General features: G+C 39.7%; 1 protein-coding gene across 2 annotated transcripts in view; it reads right to left on the bottom strand.

The window, feature by feature from the left end:
- Positions 1 to 21,075, bottom strand: part of LAMC3 (laminin subunit gamma 3) — a 74,419-nt gene that overhangs the window by 27,451 nt on the left and 25,893 nt on the right. Inside the window, exons 4-11 of one of the 2 annotated variants that reach the window (XM_023494294.2) lie at positions 19,156 to 19,322; positions 11,693 to 11,881; positions 11,107 to 11,224; positions 8,633 to 8,731; positions 7,539 to 7,675; positions 4,353 to 4,469; positions 3,944 to 4,136; positions 2,507 to 2,628 (exon numbers count right to left, since the gene is read on the bottom strand). In XM_023494294.2, coding sequence (XP_023350062.1) covers positions 2,507 to 2,628; positions 3,944 to 4,136; positions 4,353 to 4,469; positions 7,539 to 7,675; positions 8,633 to 8,731; positions 11,107 to 11,224; positions 11,693 to 11,881; positions 19,156 to 19,322 — 1,142 coding nt within the window. The remainder of the gene's footprint in view (positions 1 to 2,506; positions 2,629 to 3,943; positions 4,137 to 4,352; positions 4,470 to 7,538; positions 7,676 to 8,632; positions 8,732 to 11,106; positions 11,225 to 11,692; positions 11,882 to 19,155; positions 19,323 to 21,075) is intronic. The other variant, XM_031954850.1, reaches the window with a different exon arrangement.

Here is a 21,075-nt window from a genome sequence, read left to right as displayed (position 1 = left end):
AGAGCCAGAAGTTGAACTCAGATTCTCTGACACCAAACACATCAGCTGCCTCCTATCTGAGAACACTTTCCTTTTAGGTAGCCCCACTCTGGGCTAGAGGGTGGAGGTGGGGATGGGGTTCTTTGTGGAAAGGGGGCTTACTCTCTTAGAATCTCCCTTCAGCCTTCTATCCTTGCCATAAAACAAGCTTCCTTCTCATGTTCCTTTAGGCCCCTCTTTCAAGAAACCTTGAGGGTCCTCCCCTCCTCCCCCATCTCTTGTCTATCCCCTTCCTATCCTCTCCCCACATGTCTCCCCCCTACACATGTTGGTAGTTTATGTTCCCTTTGTGAAGGTAGTTGTGGACATTTGCAAGATTTTTCCATTTGTATCTCCCCACAATAGAAATGTATTCAATTTTCTCCAGGAATTTATCACTTGTGTCCTAGTTATCTAACTGGTTTCAATCTTAAACCTAATAGAGAGAGCATTGCCCATATTTCCATTTTCCTCTGCTGCTTGCAGAATGTTCTTGCTCAGTGGATTTTTTTTAAACATAAGAACCATCTTTAATAGAGAAGAATTTGGCACACCAGGCAGAATAGCAGAGGGAACTGCTAAAAGCAGATAGAAATGTCTTATGTAGGACAGAGAGGACCTGCTCAAGAGAGATTATAGGGGTCAGGTCACAATGAGGAAGAGATATTGATTGCCACCATAGTCTCCAGAGGCAGCATTTATTCAACAGATAGGGACCAGGCTTGAGAGTTCCCTAGAATCAGGGGATTCCTGGGGAAAGAAATTCTTCCTATCAAGGCAGGTCAGCACCTTCTCTATAATGGATAGTCTTAGAGAATTTCCTAGAGCACTAAGAAGCTAAGTGGCTACCTCTCAGTTAAGACTAGAACTCTGAAGACTGGAAGCTATTGTGGTTTTAAAGCTGGCTGGCCGTTATTCTGTGATGATTCTTTCCTTCTTCTCTTCCCTCCCTTATCTTCCTCCCTGCCTCCCACCTTCCCCTTTTCCTTTCCTTTTTTCCTCCCACAACTGTAAAGCTCCTACTAGACCCCAGGAGGGGGTAGCTAAGTGGGGCAATGGACAGAACATTGAACTTGAAATCAGGAAAACTCATTTTCATATGTTCAAATCTAGCCTCAGACACTTACCAGCTGTGTGACCCTGGATAAGTCACTTAACCCTGTTTGCCTTAGTTTCCTCATCTGTAAAATGAATTGGTGAAGGAAATGGCTAACCAGTATTTTTGCCAAGAAAACCCCAAATGGGATCATAAGAAGTTAGATACAGCTGAACCAATAAAAGAAGCTAGCAAATTAGATTAAATATGAACATTCTCCTCATGGAAGAGGGGAATAAGAAGCAAAAACATACTATAAGACATTATGTTACAAAATGAATACATTAAGTCTATCAGGGAAGACTTTATGGAGAAGGTAGTAATTGACTCATTTAAAGTGTTTACAAAAAATCAAAAGGTAAGGGGTGGCAGGGAGAATCTTATCCTATGGGAAGCCTCTTCCTTTTCACTTCTCTGCCTCCTACAATCCTGGCTTTCTTGAAGTTTTAGCTCAAAGGTCACCTTCTGCAGAAAGACCTTTTCCAGCCCTCCCCTAACTGCTAAAGCCCACCTCTCTAAGATTCCCTTCTACCAATTCATATGATATTTCCCACTAGAATGAAACTCCTTTAGGACAGAACTGTACTTGTCTTTCTTTCTATACCTAGCAATTTCTAAATTAATTAATTAATTAAAACTAATAGGCACTTAAAATGCTTGTGGATAGATGGATGGATGGATGGACAAAGGCTTAATCCTATTTTGGACAATATTATCCTATTGGCTATCTCGGTGACCCTGGGTAAAGAACTTAACTTTTTTTGACTTCTGTTTCCTCATCTGTAAAAAGACTTAGAGGCAGTATAGCATAGAGCTTACTTAGGGAACAAAGAATAATCCTGTTTGGTTGGAGCAAAAGACTTTGATAGACTATAAAGTTAGAAAAGAAAGAATGAGATATCTGACTATGAAGGAGATGCTTCTAAGGAGTTGTTAAAAAGAGACGAACAAGAAAAAAAATAAAGGATTGTAGCCTTGGGTATAAAGACTATGGGACATCAGGAATGCTGAAGTGGAAAGATGTTAAAAATAAAGGAAGGATTAAGTTAGAAGGTAAAACCCACTGTAGGGAAAAAAGAGCTAATTGTGCTGACAAGAAATTGATGTATGATTAAATTTGGTTGTGGGAAAATATGTAAATACTTCTGATAGTTTTTTTAAAGCCCTGTGGAATTTCCTTGTTTGAAAAACTTAAAAATTAGATTTATCTGTTTAGGGTGAGTCTGGACACAAGGGGATGGGCCAGAGGAATTCCCAAAGACCTTTCTAGCCCTGGATGCCAAAGTTAATCCATAAATCTGTTGTAGAGAGTTTCTTTGGGTACAGAGCAGTTCTTTAAACACCAATCAGCTTCCCTTCCTTAGACCCCACATTTTCCCTCCTGTTCCTCACCTGTGGAATGCCTGCCTCCAGGACCTGTGATTTCAATCTGGAGTCCTGTCAGGTTGGCCAAGAGCCTCTGGAAGTGAAAGGCAGGGAGCGGGAGATTTGTGTCTTCTGAGGTCTCCTGCAAGCTGTCAGGGTGAATGGAACAAATAAAGGGAGGAATGGCACTCTGCTTCATTTCATGGATCTGAAATGTGTGGGGCCTTTGCCCCTATCTGGGTGGGCCAGAGCAGAGAACAGACTGAGTTGCTTGCTTGTTCCCACTGAGATAAGAGGGAGCCTGGGAGATTTTTTTTAGGAACTGGTGGAAAGACCACCAATTGTTGAAAACTTTCTGATAGGATGTAAGGATATGGCATGGGGATCCCACTGTCTCAGATTAGACTAGACTAGATTGGCCTGGGCTATTTTGGGATAACAGAATTGGAAGGAAACTTTTAACCCTCCTGTTTTACAGAAGAAGAAATTGAGTCACAAGTGAATAAGTGACTCAACTATGATTACAGAGCAGTTTATGGCAGAGATGGCATTCAAAGAAAGGTCTCTTGACTCAATGCTCTAATGTAGAGCGTAGGATTTGACATCAGAAAGACCCAAGTTCAAATCCTGTTTTGGACAATATTATCCTATTGCCTAGCTGGGTGACTGGACAAGGAACTTCATTCAATTCTCTAATCTATAGCATATGATTTGACTTCAGAAAGACCTGAGTTCAAATGCTGTTTTGGACAATATTATCCTATTGGCTACCTCTGTGACTCTGGGCAAGGATCTTAACCTTTCTTGGCCTCAGTTTTCTCATCTGTAAAATGGGAATGAAAATAACATATCTCTATCATAAAGTATAAAATGAAACATGTAAAATATTTTGTAAACCTTAAAGCATTATATAAATTTTAGATATTTATTATTATTATTATCATTTTATGTTTTTATTAGTATTGCCCCACATTGGCTTTGATCAGATAGGGGATAAGAAAACACATTGATCTTTTTGAAGAAGGTAGGAGGGTCACCCCCTGTTTGTTTCATCATAAACAATAAGATCCCAGAAAGAAAGTCCAAGTATATCTTCTTTGGTAGTTCTTTGCTGGAAATCACCATTAGAGTATCCTTGGTGTTTAGCACCTAGTAGGTGCTCAATAAATGTTTATCATACTGACTTACTTGACCATGTCTGGAACACATTAATCCCTTGATATATAAATTTTGACTGATTATAGTTGGTTGTCTAATCTCTATTCAAAGACCTTCAAGGAAGAGGAACTCATCAACTTTAGAAATATTCTAGTCATTCCATTTTTGGACAGTTTTAGGAAGATTTTCCTGGAATGGAAATTACATGTTCCTCTTTGTAATTCTGGACCATTGCTCTTTGTTCTGCCACTGGAGCCGACTCTCCCAGACCAGGTGTTTGGCATGTCATTCATCATCCTCACTTACCTGAATACCAGCAGGTATTCCTCAGGCCGGCCAGGTTGTTGGGAGGCTGTTGGGCTGGAGGGTTTCAGAAACAGGGTTAGTCCTGCCCCTTCCAACTTCAGCCGGACAGGGAGGAGAGAGCCCCCAGGTGGGACCCAGAAGGTCAGAGAGAGGGACTGCCCATAGCTGAAGCGCTGGTCTCCCAGGAATTTCTCTGAGAAAGAGGAGGAAGAAAGAAAAAGCTAGCAGGAATGAATGGGTAAATGAACCCCAAACCTGTTGTTCCTGTGCTGGGCTATTTGGGAAGTTGGAGGGATGATAAAAAGATACTTTAAAATTCCTAGCTTGGTGGGAATTCCTGGAAAGGGAATATCAAAAGAAAGTTGGCAGCAAACCATGGGGCTATCTCTATTGGTAGTCTATGGAATACCTGGTGCAACAAAGTCCCATAGCTCCTCTCCCTTTGGCTCCAGGAAAATTCCACGCTGGCTCCACTGTGCAGGCTTCTCTCTGCCCCCTGGACCTCTGATTTGCCAGCCTTCAGCTCCTTTACAGAAAGCACACAAATAAACTCAAGGAAAGAAGGATGTCGTGGGAGACTGTCAGGGAAGCATGAATGATGTTAGAGGCCACTAGAGAACACAGTGGTGGGTTGGGAAGACAAGCTCAAATGTTATTTAAACACTAGCTGAATGACTTGGGCAGGTCACTTGTTCACTCTGTGCCTCAGTTTTCCTTTCTGTAAAATGAGAGGATTGGGTTTGATGGCCTTTAAGTACCTTTCAGCTAGATGTAATAGATCTAGCCAGGTGTAAATAAATCACAAAATTTAGTATTGGGTTTTAAACCCTCTGTATCTTTCTGTCTATGTGACATTGGACAAATCACTTATGCTCTCCAGATTTCAGTTTCCTTATCTGTAAAATGATGAGATTGTACTAGATGAACTTCCTTTCCAGCTCTAAATATTATGGTAAATTAAACACATATTAAATTCCTACTATATGTAGAGCCCTCATCCTACAACCCATCAAAGGGCATGGAGTCTGGCTTGTCTCCAGGAACTCACACCCTCCCTTTAGTTCCAGGAATAGCGCAGACACAGTCTCTGTGTGGGGAGATGGGACTGGCTTCCCATGCCTAAATGAGTATCACCCCAAGGCAGACCTACAGCAGTTAATTGGAACATATTGAATCAACAGAAGACAATAGTTTATTTCTAACAATGGAGACAACTCACTAGAAACTGGCAGAGAGAGAAGAATGAGCATGAATGTTCCATGAATCTCTTTGGACTTGTATATCTGTTTTCTTCTATGCTCAAATCATAATTATTATTTGTTCATTCATTCACTCATTTTCAATAAACACCTACCATGTGCAGAACTGAATGGACAGGTATTGGAATCACTGTAATAATCTTTCATACATGTAGCTTTTTTGGGAGGGCGGAAGGGCCCAAGGCAATCAGGATTACTTGCTCAGGATCACATAGCTAGTAAGTGTCAAGTGTCTGAGGCTGGATTTGAATTTGGATCCCCTAACTCTGGACTCAATGCTCTATCCAGTGTGCCACCTAACTGCCTCCCCCCATATACATAGCTTTTGACAATTTAATAATAACAGTAGTATTTATATTAGTGTTTTAAGGTTTATAAAGTGCTTTACTAATATTATCTTATTTTATCTCCACAACCACATTTGGGATTATGATCTCCATTTTAAAGAAAACTGAGTCAGGAAGAAATGAAATAATTTGTTTAGGGTCACATAGCTGGTAAATGGAGCATTTGAACTCAGGTCTTCCTGACTCATATCTAGCATCATACCATCTAGCTGCCCACAGCAGTTTACAAAGAGATTTTTTGTAATGAAATCTCCATTTCACCATTCACACCATTACAAAAACCATATGAAGTAGGCAGTACAAATGAGTCTCAGAGCAATAAAGGACCATGCCCATGGTTCTCCACCAATGCAGATCAATATCTGCTCCTGCAATTTCTAGTTCCAGAGACTTGACTCAGGACAAAGTAAATTGGAGGTAGGGCAGTGATGGCCACTAGGGCATCAGGAAAGGCTGCCTACATTACAAGGCTTGATCATCAGAGCTGAACTTTGAAGGGAGTTAAGATGCCAGACACTGAACTGCTGCTCATAATGTCCAGCAGAGAGCAGCATTTTCCCACATTTGGAAGCTCTCAACTCCAACTTCAGAGTGCTTCATTCTCGAGGGCAATCTCAAAAGAATAGAAAGGGCAAGAGGGAGGGAGCATGATTCAGATGAGAGTCCCAGTTGAGAGTTGATTCTTGCCTTGAGGGAAACAGTTCTTGATTGGTTGAGGCTAGACCGAGGGTCATGAAGATATAGGCTTGGGTGAGAATGGGGTAGTAAGAGAGAGATGGTAGGCAAATAGTGAAAATAAGGGATAGCTCACAGCGATCCAGAGAGAAGGACAGTTTCAAAGTATGACTCAGAACATTGAGTAACTCATGGAGCTGAACCTCACATTTCTCCCCACCTGATTAACTTGAGGAAGCTCAGTAACCCATAGGGAATCTCACAGCTGCAGCTTAAAATCTATGATAATCTTTTATTATTATTATTATTAAATATATTTATTAGTTATCAACATTTATTTTTATATTTTAATTTCTATTTTTCTCCTTCCCCTCTCTCCTCCCCCAAAATGGCAATTAATCTGATATAGGTTATACATGTACAATCATACTAGACATATTTCCACATCAGTATGACAATTCTAATTGTCATTAATAATTCTCTGTCAGATATCTACCTCCCTACTCCAACCTCAGAAGGCAGGTTATTCAATTCTATGATTTTACAAATGAAAAAACTGGGGTAGAGGGTAATGTGACTCACACATTAACTCACACAGGCAGTGAGCATCAGAGACAGGATTTGAACCCCATATCCCTTGACACTAAATACAGCACCCTTTCCACTATACCAGCCAAATTATTTCTCATTTTCCTAAGTTAGAGGACCTGGTTTCAAATCCTGTCTCAGATGTTTATTGCCTGTGGAACTCTGGGCTAGTCAATTAACCTCATTTCATCCAAATTTTCTCATTTGAAAATTAAGAGAGTTGAACAAGATGGCCTTTTACACTCTTTCTAGCTACAGGTTTGTGATCCAACAATCTTTTGCCTTAGCAATTTTTAAAATTAAAATCATTATGCATCTACCCAGCATTCAGAGGCAGGGAAACATGTGAGTTAAACATCCAGGGAATAGATTGGGAGTTTCTGCACCCAGCCATCTAGGGAAAGCACCCTAAACTTAGAGTCAGGTTTGAGTACAAGTTACTTAGACTTAGTTTTCTCATTTGTAAACTGGGAATGATCATGCTGATACAATATAGCTTGCAAAGTTATGGTAAGGAAAGTACTTTGTAAACTTTAATGATTTTTTCTGCACAGGAATTATCATTACTAGATAATTACCATTATTTAGTATACATGTGCACATAAATCTGAATATGGGCATACAACTATATTTACCCAATCAATTTCCCCATCTCAGGATTAGCAGAGCCTAGAAAGACATGGAAAACTGGGGGAAATCTGTCACAAATGGAAGGGAACCTCTTACCCTGGTGGAACTCAGAGATGATATAGCGTATACCATAATGGGTGGAAGCTGCACACACCATGGAGTGGCCATAACAGAAGCAGCTGGTGCAACCAGAAGGATTATGGGGCTGCAGGTTAAATGTCCCAGGTTGGCATCTAAAACACAGGCAGGATACGACAAGCAGTTAATGATTAACCAGATGTGGGAGGGAAGGGAAGACCTGTCCAGCAGCTGCTAGTTTCACCCCTCCTCATTTCATCTCTTCTATTTTCCTAGAATCATTGACCAATCAATAAGCATTAACAAAACACTTACTATGTGCCAGATACATATCCCCAACCTAAAGGCTGGTATATAAACATAAAAATGAAACAATTCTTGCCTTCAAGAATCTTACATTCTAATGGAAGAGCCAACATATATTCATGTAGTACATACATGGTGTGTGCCCATGTATGCTTGAGTGTGTGTGTGTACAATCTACAAATAGGTGGATTTAAAAAAATAATTTATTGTATGAATATATGGACATTCTGTTTTTATCCACAATTCTCCTTTTGTAATTGTATTGATTTTCCCCCTCCTAAGATGTCCAGTCTGGTCTCAGGTTGGATTCTTTGGTACACTTTTTCCATGCTGGTCATGCAAGTATTTAATTAAATCTCATTTTTTAAACTAATAAAAAAGTAGATCCATGAAATATAGAAAATATTTATGGAACAGAGGGTCCTAGGAATAGGTTATAAGATGGGGATCAAGGAAGACTTCATGTAGAAGATGGTATTTCAGCTTAGACTTGAAGGAAACTCTTGAGAGATTCTGAGAGGTCCAGGTAAAAGAAGTGTATTCCAGGCATGGAGGAGAGCTAGGGCAAAGGTATGGAGGCTGGAGATTAAGGGTCATGGTTACAGAGCAACTTGTTGTTTAGCATGGCTAGATTGAAGAAGAGGAAGAAAGTTAAGTCCAGAAAGGTAGGAAAGAATGGGGACAGCATGTGAAGAGCTCTAAATATCCAACAGAGGAGTTTCCATTTGAATCTAGAAGTGAGAGGATCTTGGGCCAGAAGTACATCGGTATTACTGATGGGTTTATATTGGTTGCAGCTCCCTCACCTATCACATAAGTAGCCTTCCACCTTGTCCTTGCAAGGGCATCTTCCGTTTCTGGAATCACAAGGTCCTAAGCTGCCGGCACCATTGCAGGCACAGGCTCTGCCAAGAAAGTGGAAAGAGCAAAGCTTCTGTGAACACCTTTATAGCCAGATTTAAACAAATCTTTCCCTCTTGTCTCTGTGAGCATCAGGAGGCAGACTATTTCAGGATCAGAGTCTTAGATCATAAATGTTTGTTCTCTTGTACTTCCCATTCCCATCTCTTCTATAGAGAAGCCTTATTGGGCAGTTGGCCCCTCAGTTACAGGTAGAACCATACAAGGTCAGACACAACAGGGTAGCAGAAGTGGAGATGAACTAGCTTGGTTAGTTAGGGACTGGCTTTTGTTGTTGTTGTTCACAAATGAGCATTTTTGAAGACTTAAATATACTGAAGAATGAAATGAGCAGAATCAGGAAAACAATTTACATGATAACAGCAACACTTAAAAGAAACAATTAGAAAAATCTTAAGAATTATGATGAATAAAAATAAAAATAAAAAAGAATTCTTATGAATGCAATGACCATTTGTTTCCAGAGGATAGATGAAATATATTATCCACAACAGAGCAGTGATGGATATAATCTGTAGAATGGGACTTTTTTTTGGACATGGTCAATGAAGGGATTTGTTTTGTTTTTCTCGACTATCCATATTTATTATAAGAATTTTGTTTTTCTTTCTCTTTTTGTTTAGTGGAATGGGAAAGAAAATAGATTTCTGTTAAAAAAATTCATTAAAACAACAATCCTGGAGTGAGAGGATGTGGGTTCAAGCATAACATTTAATGTTTACTATCTATGATTTTGGATTAGTAATTTACCCTCTCTGAGACTCAATTTCCTTGTCTGTAAAAAGAGGGGATTAGATTAGATGGATTCTGAGGTCCCTTTTATCTCTAAATCTGTGGGGGTTTTTTAATTGGAGAGTATGTTACAATGTAAACACAGACCCACATACATCAACAAACACATTTTTGTCTGCTCTATTCACTTTTCCTAGTGTCCTCCCCGTCTTCATCCTAGTCTGTTGAATCCCAATGTTTCCTCTAAAGCTCAATTCATATGTTACCTCTTGCATGAAACATTTCCTCAACTGCTACAATAATTTATCTATTATTCATCCTCCCTTAACTTCATAGTATTGTATTCAACTCTCTAGTGCATGTATCATATAATATCGAATATTAGAGCTACTTGTATTTGTCAATTAAGCAATCAACAAGGACTTATCTTGCATGAAACATTCCCTCAATTGCTACAATAACTCTTATCTATTCTCCATTTTCCCTTAACTTTAGCGTATTGGATTCAACTCTCCAGTGCATGTATCACATAATATCATATATTAGAGCTACTTGTGTTTGTCAATTAAGCAATCAACAAGTATTTATTAAGTACCTACTGTATACCAGGCACTTTTTGAGGTCTTGGGGATAAAAGGACAAAGAAGGAAACAATTCTTAATGCTGCTAGATTGTAAAATCAAGAAGTGCAAGGGCTCTTGTTTTATCAATGTATCCCTTTGTATCTCTCTGGCAACTCTAATTTTTTTTTTTTTAATAAAATGGCATTGCAGCAGCTAGTCGGTATGGTGGATAGAGCACCAGCCCTGAAGTCAGGAGGACCTGAATTTAAATTTGGCTCAGATACTTAACACTTCCCAGCTATGTGACCCTGGGCAAGTCCCTTAACCCCAATTGCCTCAGCCAAACAAACAAATAAATAAAATGGCATTTGCTGAAGTTAAATCAAAACTAAAAATACAGGCTTTTACAAACCATCAAATAGCCAATTCCTCACAATTCCTATTATTTGTGGTAACTTTCTACTATGCCAAATTGCAAACGAGGTGTGGACTGCATCAAAGGGGGAAGTATAATTCTATGTTCTATATACTAATATTATCTCAAGTCTGAACACCCCCACCTCCCATCCAAATCAACATTATGATGCTCACATAAGATCATAAAATATGCACATTTATTCACACCTATATAGTATGCTTCTCGTAGACACCTCTCCCCATTAATGTTTATTTACATATATGTATACACATTCATTCATATAATTTTAACCCATTTATAAATATGCATACACACAGATGATATAAAAAGATGAAGGCATATGCACATAAGTGTATATTTATGTCTACCAATTAGGTAGTGCATTAGATAGAGTTTTGGGCCTGGAGTCAGGAAAATCCAGTTCAAATATGTCCTCAGGTATTACTAGATGTGTAACCCTGGTTAAGCTACTTGTTCATCCTATCTACCTCAGTTTCCTCATATGTAAAATGAACTGGAGAAGGAAATGGCAAACCATTTCAGTATCTTTGCCAAAAACCTCCACCAAAACCCAAATGGTATCATGAAAGATAGGACACAGTTGAAAAATGATTGAACAAGTTCCCAAGCCCTTGTCCCTACTTACCTGCATCCACCTTCACTAAGAGAATGGAACCCTGTCAGGCAGCGATCACACTTCCAACCAGTTACACTGGGTTTACACTCACAGGTGCCTGAGTTGTCACACTGTAAGCTAAGAGATCCTGGGACAGAATGAGGAGAGAGCAACATGAAGTCGGGACTGGGGGTGGGGAACAGGACAAGTAGGAGACCAGGGGGATGGGAGGTGGTGTGGAATATTAGAAAAATGTGGAATTTAGAGTTAGGAAATCTGGGTCCAAATTCTGATTCTGCTACTTAATGCCTACATAGCTTCAGGCAAGTCACTTCATTTTTTGAGCCTCAATTTCTTTACTTGGGAAAATCCTACAGTTTGACTTGATACTCTTAAACACTCTTTCTGGCTCTAACTAAGCATCCAACTAGGACACTACGAACTACAAACATGGCCTGAGCTGAGCTGGAGGAACCTCACACCCATTAAGATTCAATATATTCTAGACTAATTAAAGCTTCTCAAGCCCTTTTCTTCCAGCTGGGGAGGAGATAACACAAGTTGTATTATCTCCAGCTTGTCCTCTTACTACCTCACTCCAACTGTTTCTACATACCAGCTGGGTGGCAATCACAGGGCTGACATGGCTGCTGCTGATCCCAGCGATAGAAGTTCTCTTGGCAATATTCACAATGGGGTCCAGCAGTGTGGTCCCGACAGTTCCGGCAGTGCCCCCCACGACCAGTGCTCCGATACAGCTCCCAATCATAAAAACATTCTTCAGAGAGGCCACTGCAATTGCAGGCTGTGGACAAACAATAATATTATTAATCTCCCTCTGTCTGTCTCTCTGTTTCTCTGTTTCTATCTCTGTCTCTGTCTCTCTCTGTAACATGATATATAATATAGAGATATTATATAAAAATATATTCAATAGTATAATATAATCAAATATAATATATTCAATCTGTTAATATATAATATGATCACAAGCTATATAACAATAATATTATATTATTGCTATCTAAAATACAATAATATTATATTTTGTTGTTGTTCATTCACTCATGTCTGACTCTCCATGACCAGGCCTCTCAACAACCTCATCAGGCAAGTATTATTAATATTATCATTTCATTTCGCAGATGAGGAAACTGAGGCTTGGAGTTTATTTTTAAAAATCTCTTCTTAAAACTTTTCATTGATATATTTTTATTGATATATTGATACATTTTTGTTTTTACATTGATATATATTGATACATTGGTATATTTTTGTTTTTACATAACATTCAGTCCCAAATATTACCAAATAATTTAAATGACTTTACCAACCTCTTCCCAAAACTTTTCATTAATTTATTTTGGGTTTGCATCACCTTTATTCTCATTGTCTATTGACCGTTGTCCATAATGGCCATAATAAATGTTGAAGACAAGACTTCCTCTCAATAAGGGCAGCACTCTTTCCTATGGAGTACTGTCTCTTGAGAAGATTGTTTAAGAATTTGAAAGGGGATAGATATTTGATGGTGGGGATAGGGGGAAGGAAGCCAGGTCTTCTGTAGGAAGAGCCTGAGATCATTTTCCTTTCATGGGGAGGAGCAGTATGATATGGTAGAAAGATGAACTGGACATCAAGATACCTGGACTCTAGTACCCACCCAGCTCTAGGTAATCTTGGCCTCTCCAGGATTATTTCCTTATCTATTAAATGTAGCAAAAGAACCAGATGATCTCTAAGGTCCCCAACATGTTAAAATGTCTGTTTCTATGATTTCATACTCTCCCCAATGCCTTGTGGGCTCTATTTCACTTAGACTTAGTTATTCCAAGTGGTGTATCTATTCTCATTTCATACATGGGAATACCAAGGCACAGAGCAGTGAGTAATTCAAATTATCATACACTTTTTAAAGGCCGAAATCTGATATTAGTCATCTTCCTATCCTCCATGATGCCTTGCACATGGTAAATGCCCAATAACTATTTGTGGAATAAATGGATCATTGTGTGGCCCTGGAATCAGCATCAGAAAACCCCACTGTGTACACAGTTTTAAGCAAGTCACATAACCTCTTTAAATCTTAGTTTTCTCATATGTAAAGTAGTAGGCAAGAGGATATTAGTCTGATCTCTGCACAAGTCCATTCTAATTCTAACATTCTATGGTCCTAGTAGTAAAATCCTTTGCAGCGATGCCATAAAACAAATCAAGACATTTCTGTATGATTCTTCCCTATTTTCTTTACCTACAAAATTTCTTTACTTTGTAGTAATTCTTGAACTAGGTAACCAATTGATTGACTGTGTTTTTGCTCACAAGGTATTTCGCATTCTTGATTCTAGAAAGTGGCCAGAGAACAGAGGATCCCTTGCACATTAGGGGGATATTTTGGGAAGTTATTATATCTACATCCAACAAGGTAGGGTGGAACAGACAAAAAAGGGATTCGATCAAAATACTCTAGAAAAATCTGAGGAGAGAATGCTACTACCTGGAGAATGGGGAAAGGAGGCAGAATTCATGAGTGGGAGAGGATGGGGTGGGGAGGAGTGGGGAAAAGGGGAGGCATTTGAGTGACTCAAAAGGAAAGAAGGCTTTTTCAGTCAAGACAAGGAGCACATTCCAGGCATGTCAGACAGCCTAAACAAATGTACAGGGCTGGGAGACGGTGTGCAGAGCTCTGGAGCAGATTAGTTAGTAGGCCAGTTTGGCTGGATATTAAAATGTATGAAGAGGTGTATGATTTCATATATTTAAAACAGATAAAATAATTTTAGAAAGGCAGGTTGATGTCATTGTGGCTTACTCTTGAGATTTTATGTCATTTTGTCTTTCTAGCAGGAAACCCAAGGACCAGGAGGAGGACGGTTGGGCTTCAAAATTCTGATCATGTTTCAGGTTTGCCTCCTCCTTTTCTTTCTTCTTTGATAATAATAATAATAACTCACGTTTATATGGAGGTTTAAGGTTTGCAGAACAATTTACATACATTATCCCTTTTGATCCTCCTAACAACCCTGTGAAGTAGGTGCTATTATTACCACTATTTTTACAGATCACTTAACCTAGAAGTTAAGTGGCTTGCCCCCAGTCACATAGGGAGTAAGTATCTGAAGCTAGGTTTGACCTTTGCACTAGTCAGATGACAATATTTCACTCTTTTATTCCTTTCTGGGACCTGCTTTCTAGACACCCCTCCCCCCAATTCATTGTAGTCTTCTCATCCTGTAATATACTTTTGACACCCAAGCTCTAGGAGTCTTCTCAGGCTGGAAGATCCCTCCACCCTGCAGCTCCTTTCTCTGATTGGTCAAATCTTCTCTTCCATTTAAAGGAAAGGCCCTAGCCAGTCATGTTCACTCCTTCATTCCTCTCCAGGTTCCATTTCTGATTTTTCATATTTCTTTCTCCACCTTGCCTCCTATATGGGACCTCCTTTTTCTTCCTCCTACCTTTCAGCTTTTTATGTGTCATCTTCCTCTATTAGAATAAAAGCCCCTTGGGGGCAGGGGCTATTTTGTATATTCAGTGCATGGTATACTGCCAGGCACAAAGTAAGTACTTAATAAATGTTCATTTGATTTCGATGGCTCTATCAGTTCATTGGTAAGCTTACTGTCTGCTGTGGGATAGATCCTATCCCAGCCATCCCTGTGCTATTTAACTTTTGTCCATGTTTTCCCATGAATCCTTCTGAGGAGATCATTCTGTGTTCTTGCATGATCAGCCCATCTCCTTTCCCAATGACACAACTTCTGAATGTGATCTTTTATGATACTTCTTCTGATCAAGCACCATTGGGTAACAATTGATAGCTTATTTGATGGTAATTGTCTTCTGGGTCATCTGAAATTCTGTTTCTTTAGAGATTCTGGTCCCTGAAGGCTTCTATGATATCTTGTCTGGAATCAGTTTAGCAAACATTCATTAAATGTCTGCTATACAACAGGTATCATGCTTGACAATGGAGTTATAAACAATCGACTCTGACACTTCCTCTATTACTTTGGACAAATCACTTTATCTCATTTTTTTTCACCTATAAAATGAAATGATTGGATTGAATGTATTCGAAGTTCTTTCTCAGTTTAGATCTCTGGTCTTTGGAGCACAGTGCCTACCTTCAAGGAATTGATATTCTACTGGATTGAGGAAAAATTGGGTTAAAAGCAAGATTGCAGTATTCAAGTTATCCTAAAGACAATAGGAAGCTACTATAGGGGGAAGGGCATAGTCAAGCCTTTGCATTAGGAAGATGATTTTGGCAACTGTGGGAAAGGTATACTTGAGACACACCAAATGGAGACAAGGAAACTAGTTAGGAGGCTATTCCAGTAGTCTGAATGAGAGGTCATGAAGCCCTAGGTGAGGGCTGGACATGAGATATGTGGGGCACACAAAATCAGCTGGACTTGCAAAGATGGTCGTGGGATGAGCGTGTCCATGTGGCAATGACCCAGCTGTAACACAAGATTCAGAGCAGAGCTATATAGGAGAAAGGTGAGAGCACTCCCTTAAAGAGGCCCCACAACTGAGTCAACAGGAGCGCATTAGGGCAAGGCCAGGATTCTTCAGGGGTGTCTCTATAAAGCTCATCCTCTCCTGGGGAACATAGTGTTCTCCATCCTTCTCCCAAAACCAGAGTCCGCTGTGGGCCAAGTCCACAGAGACAGTCTGGCTCAGGAGTCCTAAGGAGTTTTTCAGCTCAGCATCCACAGCCCAACAACAGCTGGCAATGAGCAGGATAGACTTAAATACAAACTGATGGTTGTCTGGCTAGAGGAAAAGGGCAGAGCCCAAAGAGGGAGGTGGGAGGATGGTGGCAGCTGGATCGCACGCTATGCTTGGGGCAGGCAGGGGATAATGCTGCTGCTGATTGGCCAGTCCTTTTCCCCTGCTGGCCCCGGCTCTCTGGGAGAGTGAGCCATCCTTGCTTCCTTTGTGTTTCTGAGGTTACACTGGGAAAACCACATCAGGGCCCAGACTCAGAAATGAGGGGGTAAAGGGTGGACATCAAAGCATGGCCACAGGCCTATTGGGAAAGATTGAATGGGGAAGCTAAATCCTTCTGCTTAGCAAAGCCCGCATTTAATTACCAACTGGAACTTGAATGGTTAAATCCACATAAGGAACTACAAAGCCTCTCCCTAACTTCTGTCTTGCTTCCTTCCCCCCAATGAAGCCAATCACTGACACATTTCACAGACTTGGAAAAGACCTTGGAGGCCGGCTAGGACAAACTAGAACTTGGCCAAGCATCCCTTCTGGGGCATGGCAGCCTAATAAGGTCATCCAGCTTTAGATTGGAAACTTAAAATGGAAGAGGGGGTTGCCACCTCAAGAGGCAGCTTCTTTGTTGGATCAGTCCTGATTTTTAGGATTGAATCTGTCTTCTGGCAGCTTCTTCCCATTGCTCTAAATTTTCCCCTCTGAGGCCAAACAGAACAAGCCTGATCCTTTTTCTGCCCTTCAAATGGTTGAAAATGGAAATTGTCTCTTTCCTAAGTTTTCTCTTCAAGAGGAGAAATATTCCAAGTCCTTTCATTTGATCCTCATGGGGCATGGTCTCTAAATCTTTCAACATTGTTATAACTCCATTTTGGATGCTCTCCAGCTTATTAATGCTTTTATCTTTTTAAAAATGATTTTAGTCAATTATCATTTATTTTTACCTTGCCCCCATCCAGAAGAGAACTATTTCTTATAATAATGAATAAAAAAGGGAATAAAATACAATTCAGCAAAACTAACAATAGATTTTAAAAAATCTGACATTATATGCAGAGTTCCACACTCATAGTTCAGCAAAACTAACCAATTTATATAAAAAAAAACCCTCCAACATTATAGGTAGAGTTCCACACCCATAGCTGCAGAGAAGGGTGAAAGGGCTCTGCTGTGATACATCTTCTTTGGGAGCAAGATTATCATTATAGTTTTTCTGAATTCATTTTTGATTTTTTTTGTTGTTCTTTTCATTTAAATTGTTGTAATCATTGTACATATTGGTTTTTGTTTGTTTTAATTTTTGCTGAGGCAATCGGGGTTCAGTGACTTGCCCAGGGTTACACAGCTAGGAAGTATTAAGTGTCTGAGGTCGGATTTGAACTCAGGTCCTCTTGACTTCAGGACCAGTGCTCTATCCACTGTGCCATCTAACTGCCCCACATATTCCTGGTTCTCTTCGTTGTGCTTTTGTTGTTCAGTCATGTCTTACTCTTTGTGATCCCTCATTTGGGTTTTCTTGGCACAGATACTGCCATTTTTTCCTTCAGCTCATTTTACAGATGAGGAAACTAAAGCAAACAGTGACTTGCTCAAGGTCACCCAGCTAGTAAAGGTCTAAGCTAGATTTGAAATTGGGAAGATGCGTCTTCTTGACTCCAGGGCCAGTATGGTATCTCCAGTCATTTCTTTGTTGTACTTTGTATCTATTTACAAATATATGTGTATATGTGTCTGTATGTATATGTGTATGTTATCTACATATCTATATTGTCATGCTTATTCTATCATCCCTTCCTACAGCACGGTAATATTCCATCACTATTAATGTACTACAGTTTATTAAATGATTGTCCAACTGATGGGTATCTGTGTTTTCTTTAAAATGTCTTTCCCAGACCAGTCGGTCAATAAATAAATACCTACTAAGCGCCAGACACTGCCAGGCACTGAAGATACAAAAAGAATATAAGGATAGTTCCTGCTCTCAGGGAGCTTACAATCTAATGAGGAAGACAACAAGCCAACAAATATATACAGAATAAATAGGAAAGAAGAGAGAGAAGGCCCTGGAATCAGGAGTGGTTGTGAAAGACTTCCTATAGAAGATGGGATTTAGGTGGGACTTGAAGGAAGCTAAGAAGCCAGGATACATAGATGAGAGAGAGCATTCCAGGCATGGAGGATAACCAAAGAAAATGTCAGGAGCCAAGAGATAGAGAGTCTTGTTTGTGGAACAGCAAGAGAATCAATGTGACTGGAGCGTAGAGTATATATGGGGAAAAGAGAAACTACAGTGTAAGAAGACTGGAAAGGGGGCAGGACCTAGAGAATGAAGGGCTTTGAAGGTCAAACACAGGAATTTTGTTTGAACTTGGAAACAATAAGAAGCCACTGGATTTTATTAGGAGGAGAGATGCCTTGGTTGGATCTGTGCTTTAGGAACATCATTTTGATGCCTGAATAGGGGAGGGCTTGGAGTGGGAGAGAGACTTGAGGCAGGTAGACCCATCATCAGGCTACTTCAAGTGTGAGGTGAGGAGGGTAGCACCTCACCAGGTGAGTAGCACCAGGGTAGCAATATCAGAGGAGAGAAGAGGCAATATTCTAGAGATGTTACAAAGTGAAATCAATGGGTTTTGGTGACAGATTGGCTTTGGGGGTAGGTGAGAAATAGTGAGGAATCAATTAGCATGGTATAATAGAAAGAAACGGATTTTGAGTTAGAAGAATCCGTTTTGAACTCTGTTTCTACTATTTCTTTTCTTTCTTTCTTTTTTTGACAAGGCATTTGGGGTAAAGTGATTTGCCTTGGGTCACACAGCTAAGTAATTGTTGGAGGTCAGATTTGAATTCAGGTTCTCCTGAACCTCAGTGCCAGTGCTAGCTCTATCTACTGCAATATCTAGTTGTTCCTCTGCCTCTACTATTAACTACCTTTGTGATTTCAGGCAACTTGTTTGACTTCTCTGTGATTTCAGGCAACTTGTTTGACTTCTCTGGACCTCAGTTTCCTTATGAATAAAATAAATGAGTTGAACTCAATGACTTTTGAAGTCCTTTCTAGCTCTAAAATTATAATCCTCTGATTTCTAAAATTTCTTTTATGAAAGATCTATGATATTAAGGCCTTCCTAAAAGCCAGCTACCAGGGAAGATATTGGCATGTTTTTTTTTCTCCAATTGGAGCTTTGTTGAGAACTCGGGTAACATGCTAATTTTCCCAAGTCTATTTGTGCCTCCATGCCATCTTCCAACATGTGTAGCAGCAGAAATAGACACTTGTCAGCTCATCATCTTCCTCCCCCTCCCACAGCTTCAAGGCTGATTCTTCCCTAAGATACCTACGCAGACACTCATTGGCAGCCTCCGCTGTGCCCCGTGCCCAGGGTCGGTCTTGGTAGAAGGGGAGGCATCTCTCACAGTCCGTTCCTGTAGTGTTGTGCTGGCAGCTGCAGACTAGCTGGCCTCCTTCATCAAGTACACATTCGCTAGCATGCCCGTTACACTTGCACCTAGAGGGAAAAACAAGGTGGTGAGACCGGTCAGAAGCTCCCTAAACCAGTAGTAGAGGCAGCATCCTGTAGTGGATATAATAGTTTGATGACCTGAGTTTGAATTCTGACTCAGTTGTGTAATTGGGCAAAACATTTATTTATCCTTTCTGGGTCATGATTTTCATTTGTAAAATCAGAAGTATGCTCTTTCTGGCTGAGATGGTAATGGAAATAAGGAAAAGATAATGATAAATGTTGGAGGGGATACAGGAAAACTGGGACATTATTACATTGTTGATGGAGTTGTAAAATGATCCAACTGTTCTGGAGAGCAATTTGGAACTATGCCCCCAAAGAGTTGTAAAACTCTTTAATCCAGCAGTCTCACTACTGGGTCTGTACTCCAAAAAGATCATAAAAAAGGACCCACATGTGCAAATATGTTTGCAGTAGCTCTTTTTGTAGTGGCAAGGAACTGGAAATCGAGTGAATGCCCATATGTTGGGGAATGGCTGAATAAGTTATAGTATATAAATGAATGGTATATTATCGTTCTATAAGAAATGAAGAGCAGACTGATTTCAGAAAAGCCTGGAAAAACTTGCATGCATTGATGCTGAACCAGAAAAACATTGTACATAGTAATAGCTAGATTATGTAACAATCAACTATGATGGACATGATTCTTTCCAATGAGATGATCAAAGGCAATTCCAATAAACTTGGAATAAAAAATGCCAAATGAAATACTATTTCACTTTCTGTTTGTTTGTCTGTTTGTTTTTCTTTCTCTTGGTTTTTTCTCCCTTGATCTATTTTTCTTGTACAACATGACAAATATGGAAATATGTTTAGAAGAACTGCACCTGTTTAACTTATAACATATTGCTTGCTGAATTGGGGAGGGAGGAGAGAGGGAGCAAAATTTGGAACACAGGGTTTTGCAGAGATTAATGCTGAAAAGTATCTTTACATATATTTTTATTTACATGTTTTTGGGAAAATAAAATACTATTGAAAAAAATCAGAGGTATGGCCTTGATGATCTCTATAATTCTTTCCAGATCTAAATCTATGACCCTAGAAGTAACTGCTAACAAAAGGAACCATAGAATCATAGATTCTAACCCATCTTGGGCAATTCTCTCATTTTACAGATAAGGAAACTGAGATTCCTAGACATGAAGTGATTTGTCCAGATCCTTGTGGAAATAATATCAAAAATAAGACTCAAATCTAAGTCTTCTCTCTCGAAAGCTGAGTCTGTGCCTGTGGTTCTAAACCCTTTGTTCCAGAGACAAGAGTCTAGATTCTATTCCTATTGTTTATCTGACTGCTGAATTTCTCCCAAACTTCCAAAGTTGGCAGCTACCCTGAGTAAAGTGTACTTCTTTCTAGATGGAAGTAAAAATTTAGGGGATAACTAAGCAGGGTTAAAGATAGCAGCTGTAGCAGTACTCCCTGACCCTCAATAAGGAGGCCATTGTCCTTTGAAATGAGCTCCAACCACTCTTACTAGCATCACAGTCTCCCTGGGTGTTTGGATTGTATCTTTTATAGTTCCTTTTAGGTCCCTCAGTACCTGTCTGTCCTCTTCTTTCCTCCTATAGGACTGACTAAATTCCTTATCCTCATTTTGTGCTCAATAAATACTCAATAAATTCAATTGAATATAAAGTCGTTTTCATTTCAATGGAACTGGGAGTTAGGGAATCATTATTCTATGGATTAGTTTTTTAAATTTGGAGAGGGACATATTTTAAGAATGTTG

The sequence above is a fragment of the Sarcophilus harrisii genome, chromosome 2, assembly GCF_902635505.1.
Source record: "Sarcophilus harrisii chromosome 2, mSarHar1.11, whole genome shotgun sequence".
In the NCBI taxonomy this organism is placed as follows: domain Eukaryota; kingdom Metazoa; phylum Chordata; class Mammalia; order Dasyuromorphia; family Dasyuridae; genus Sarcophilus; species Sarcophilus harrisii.
Note: the sequence above shows the minus strand (reverse complement) of the source record. Positions and strands in the feature narration are given on the sequence as shown.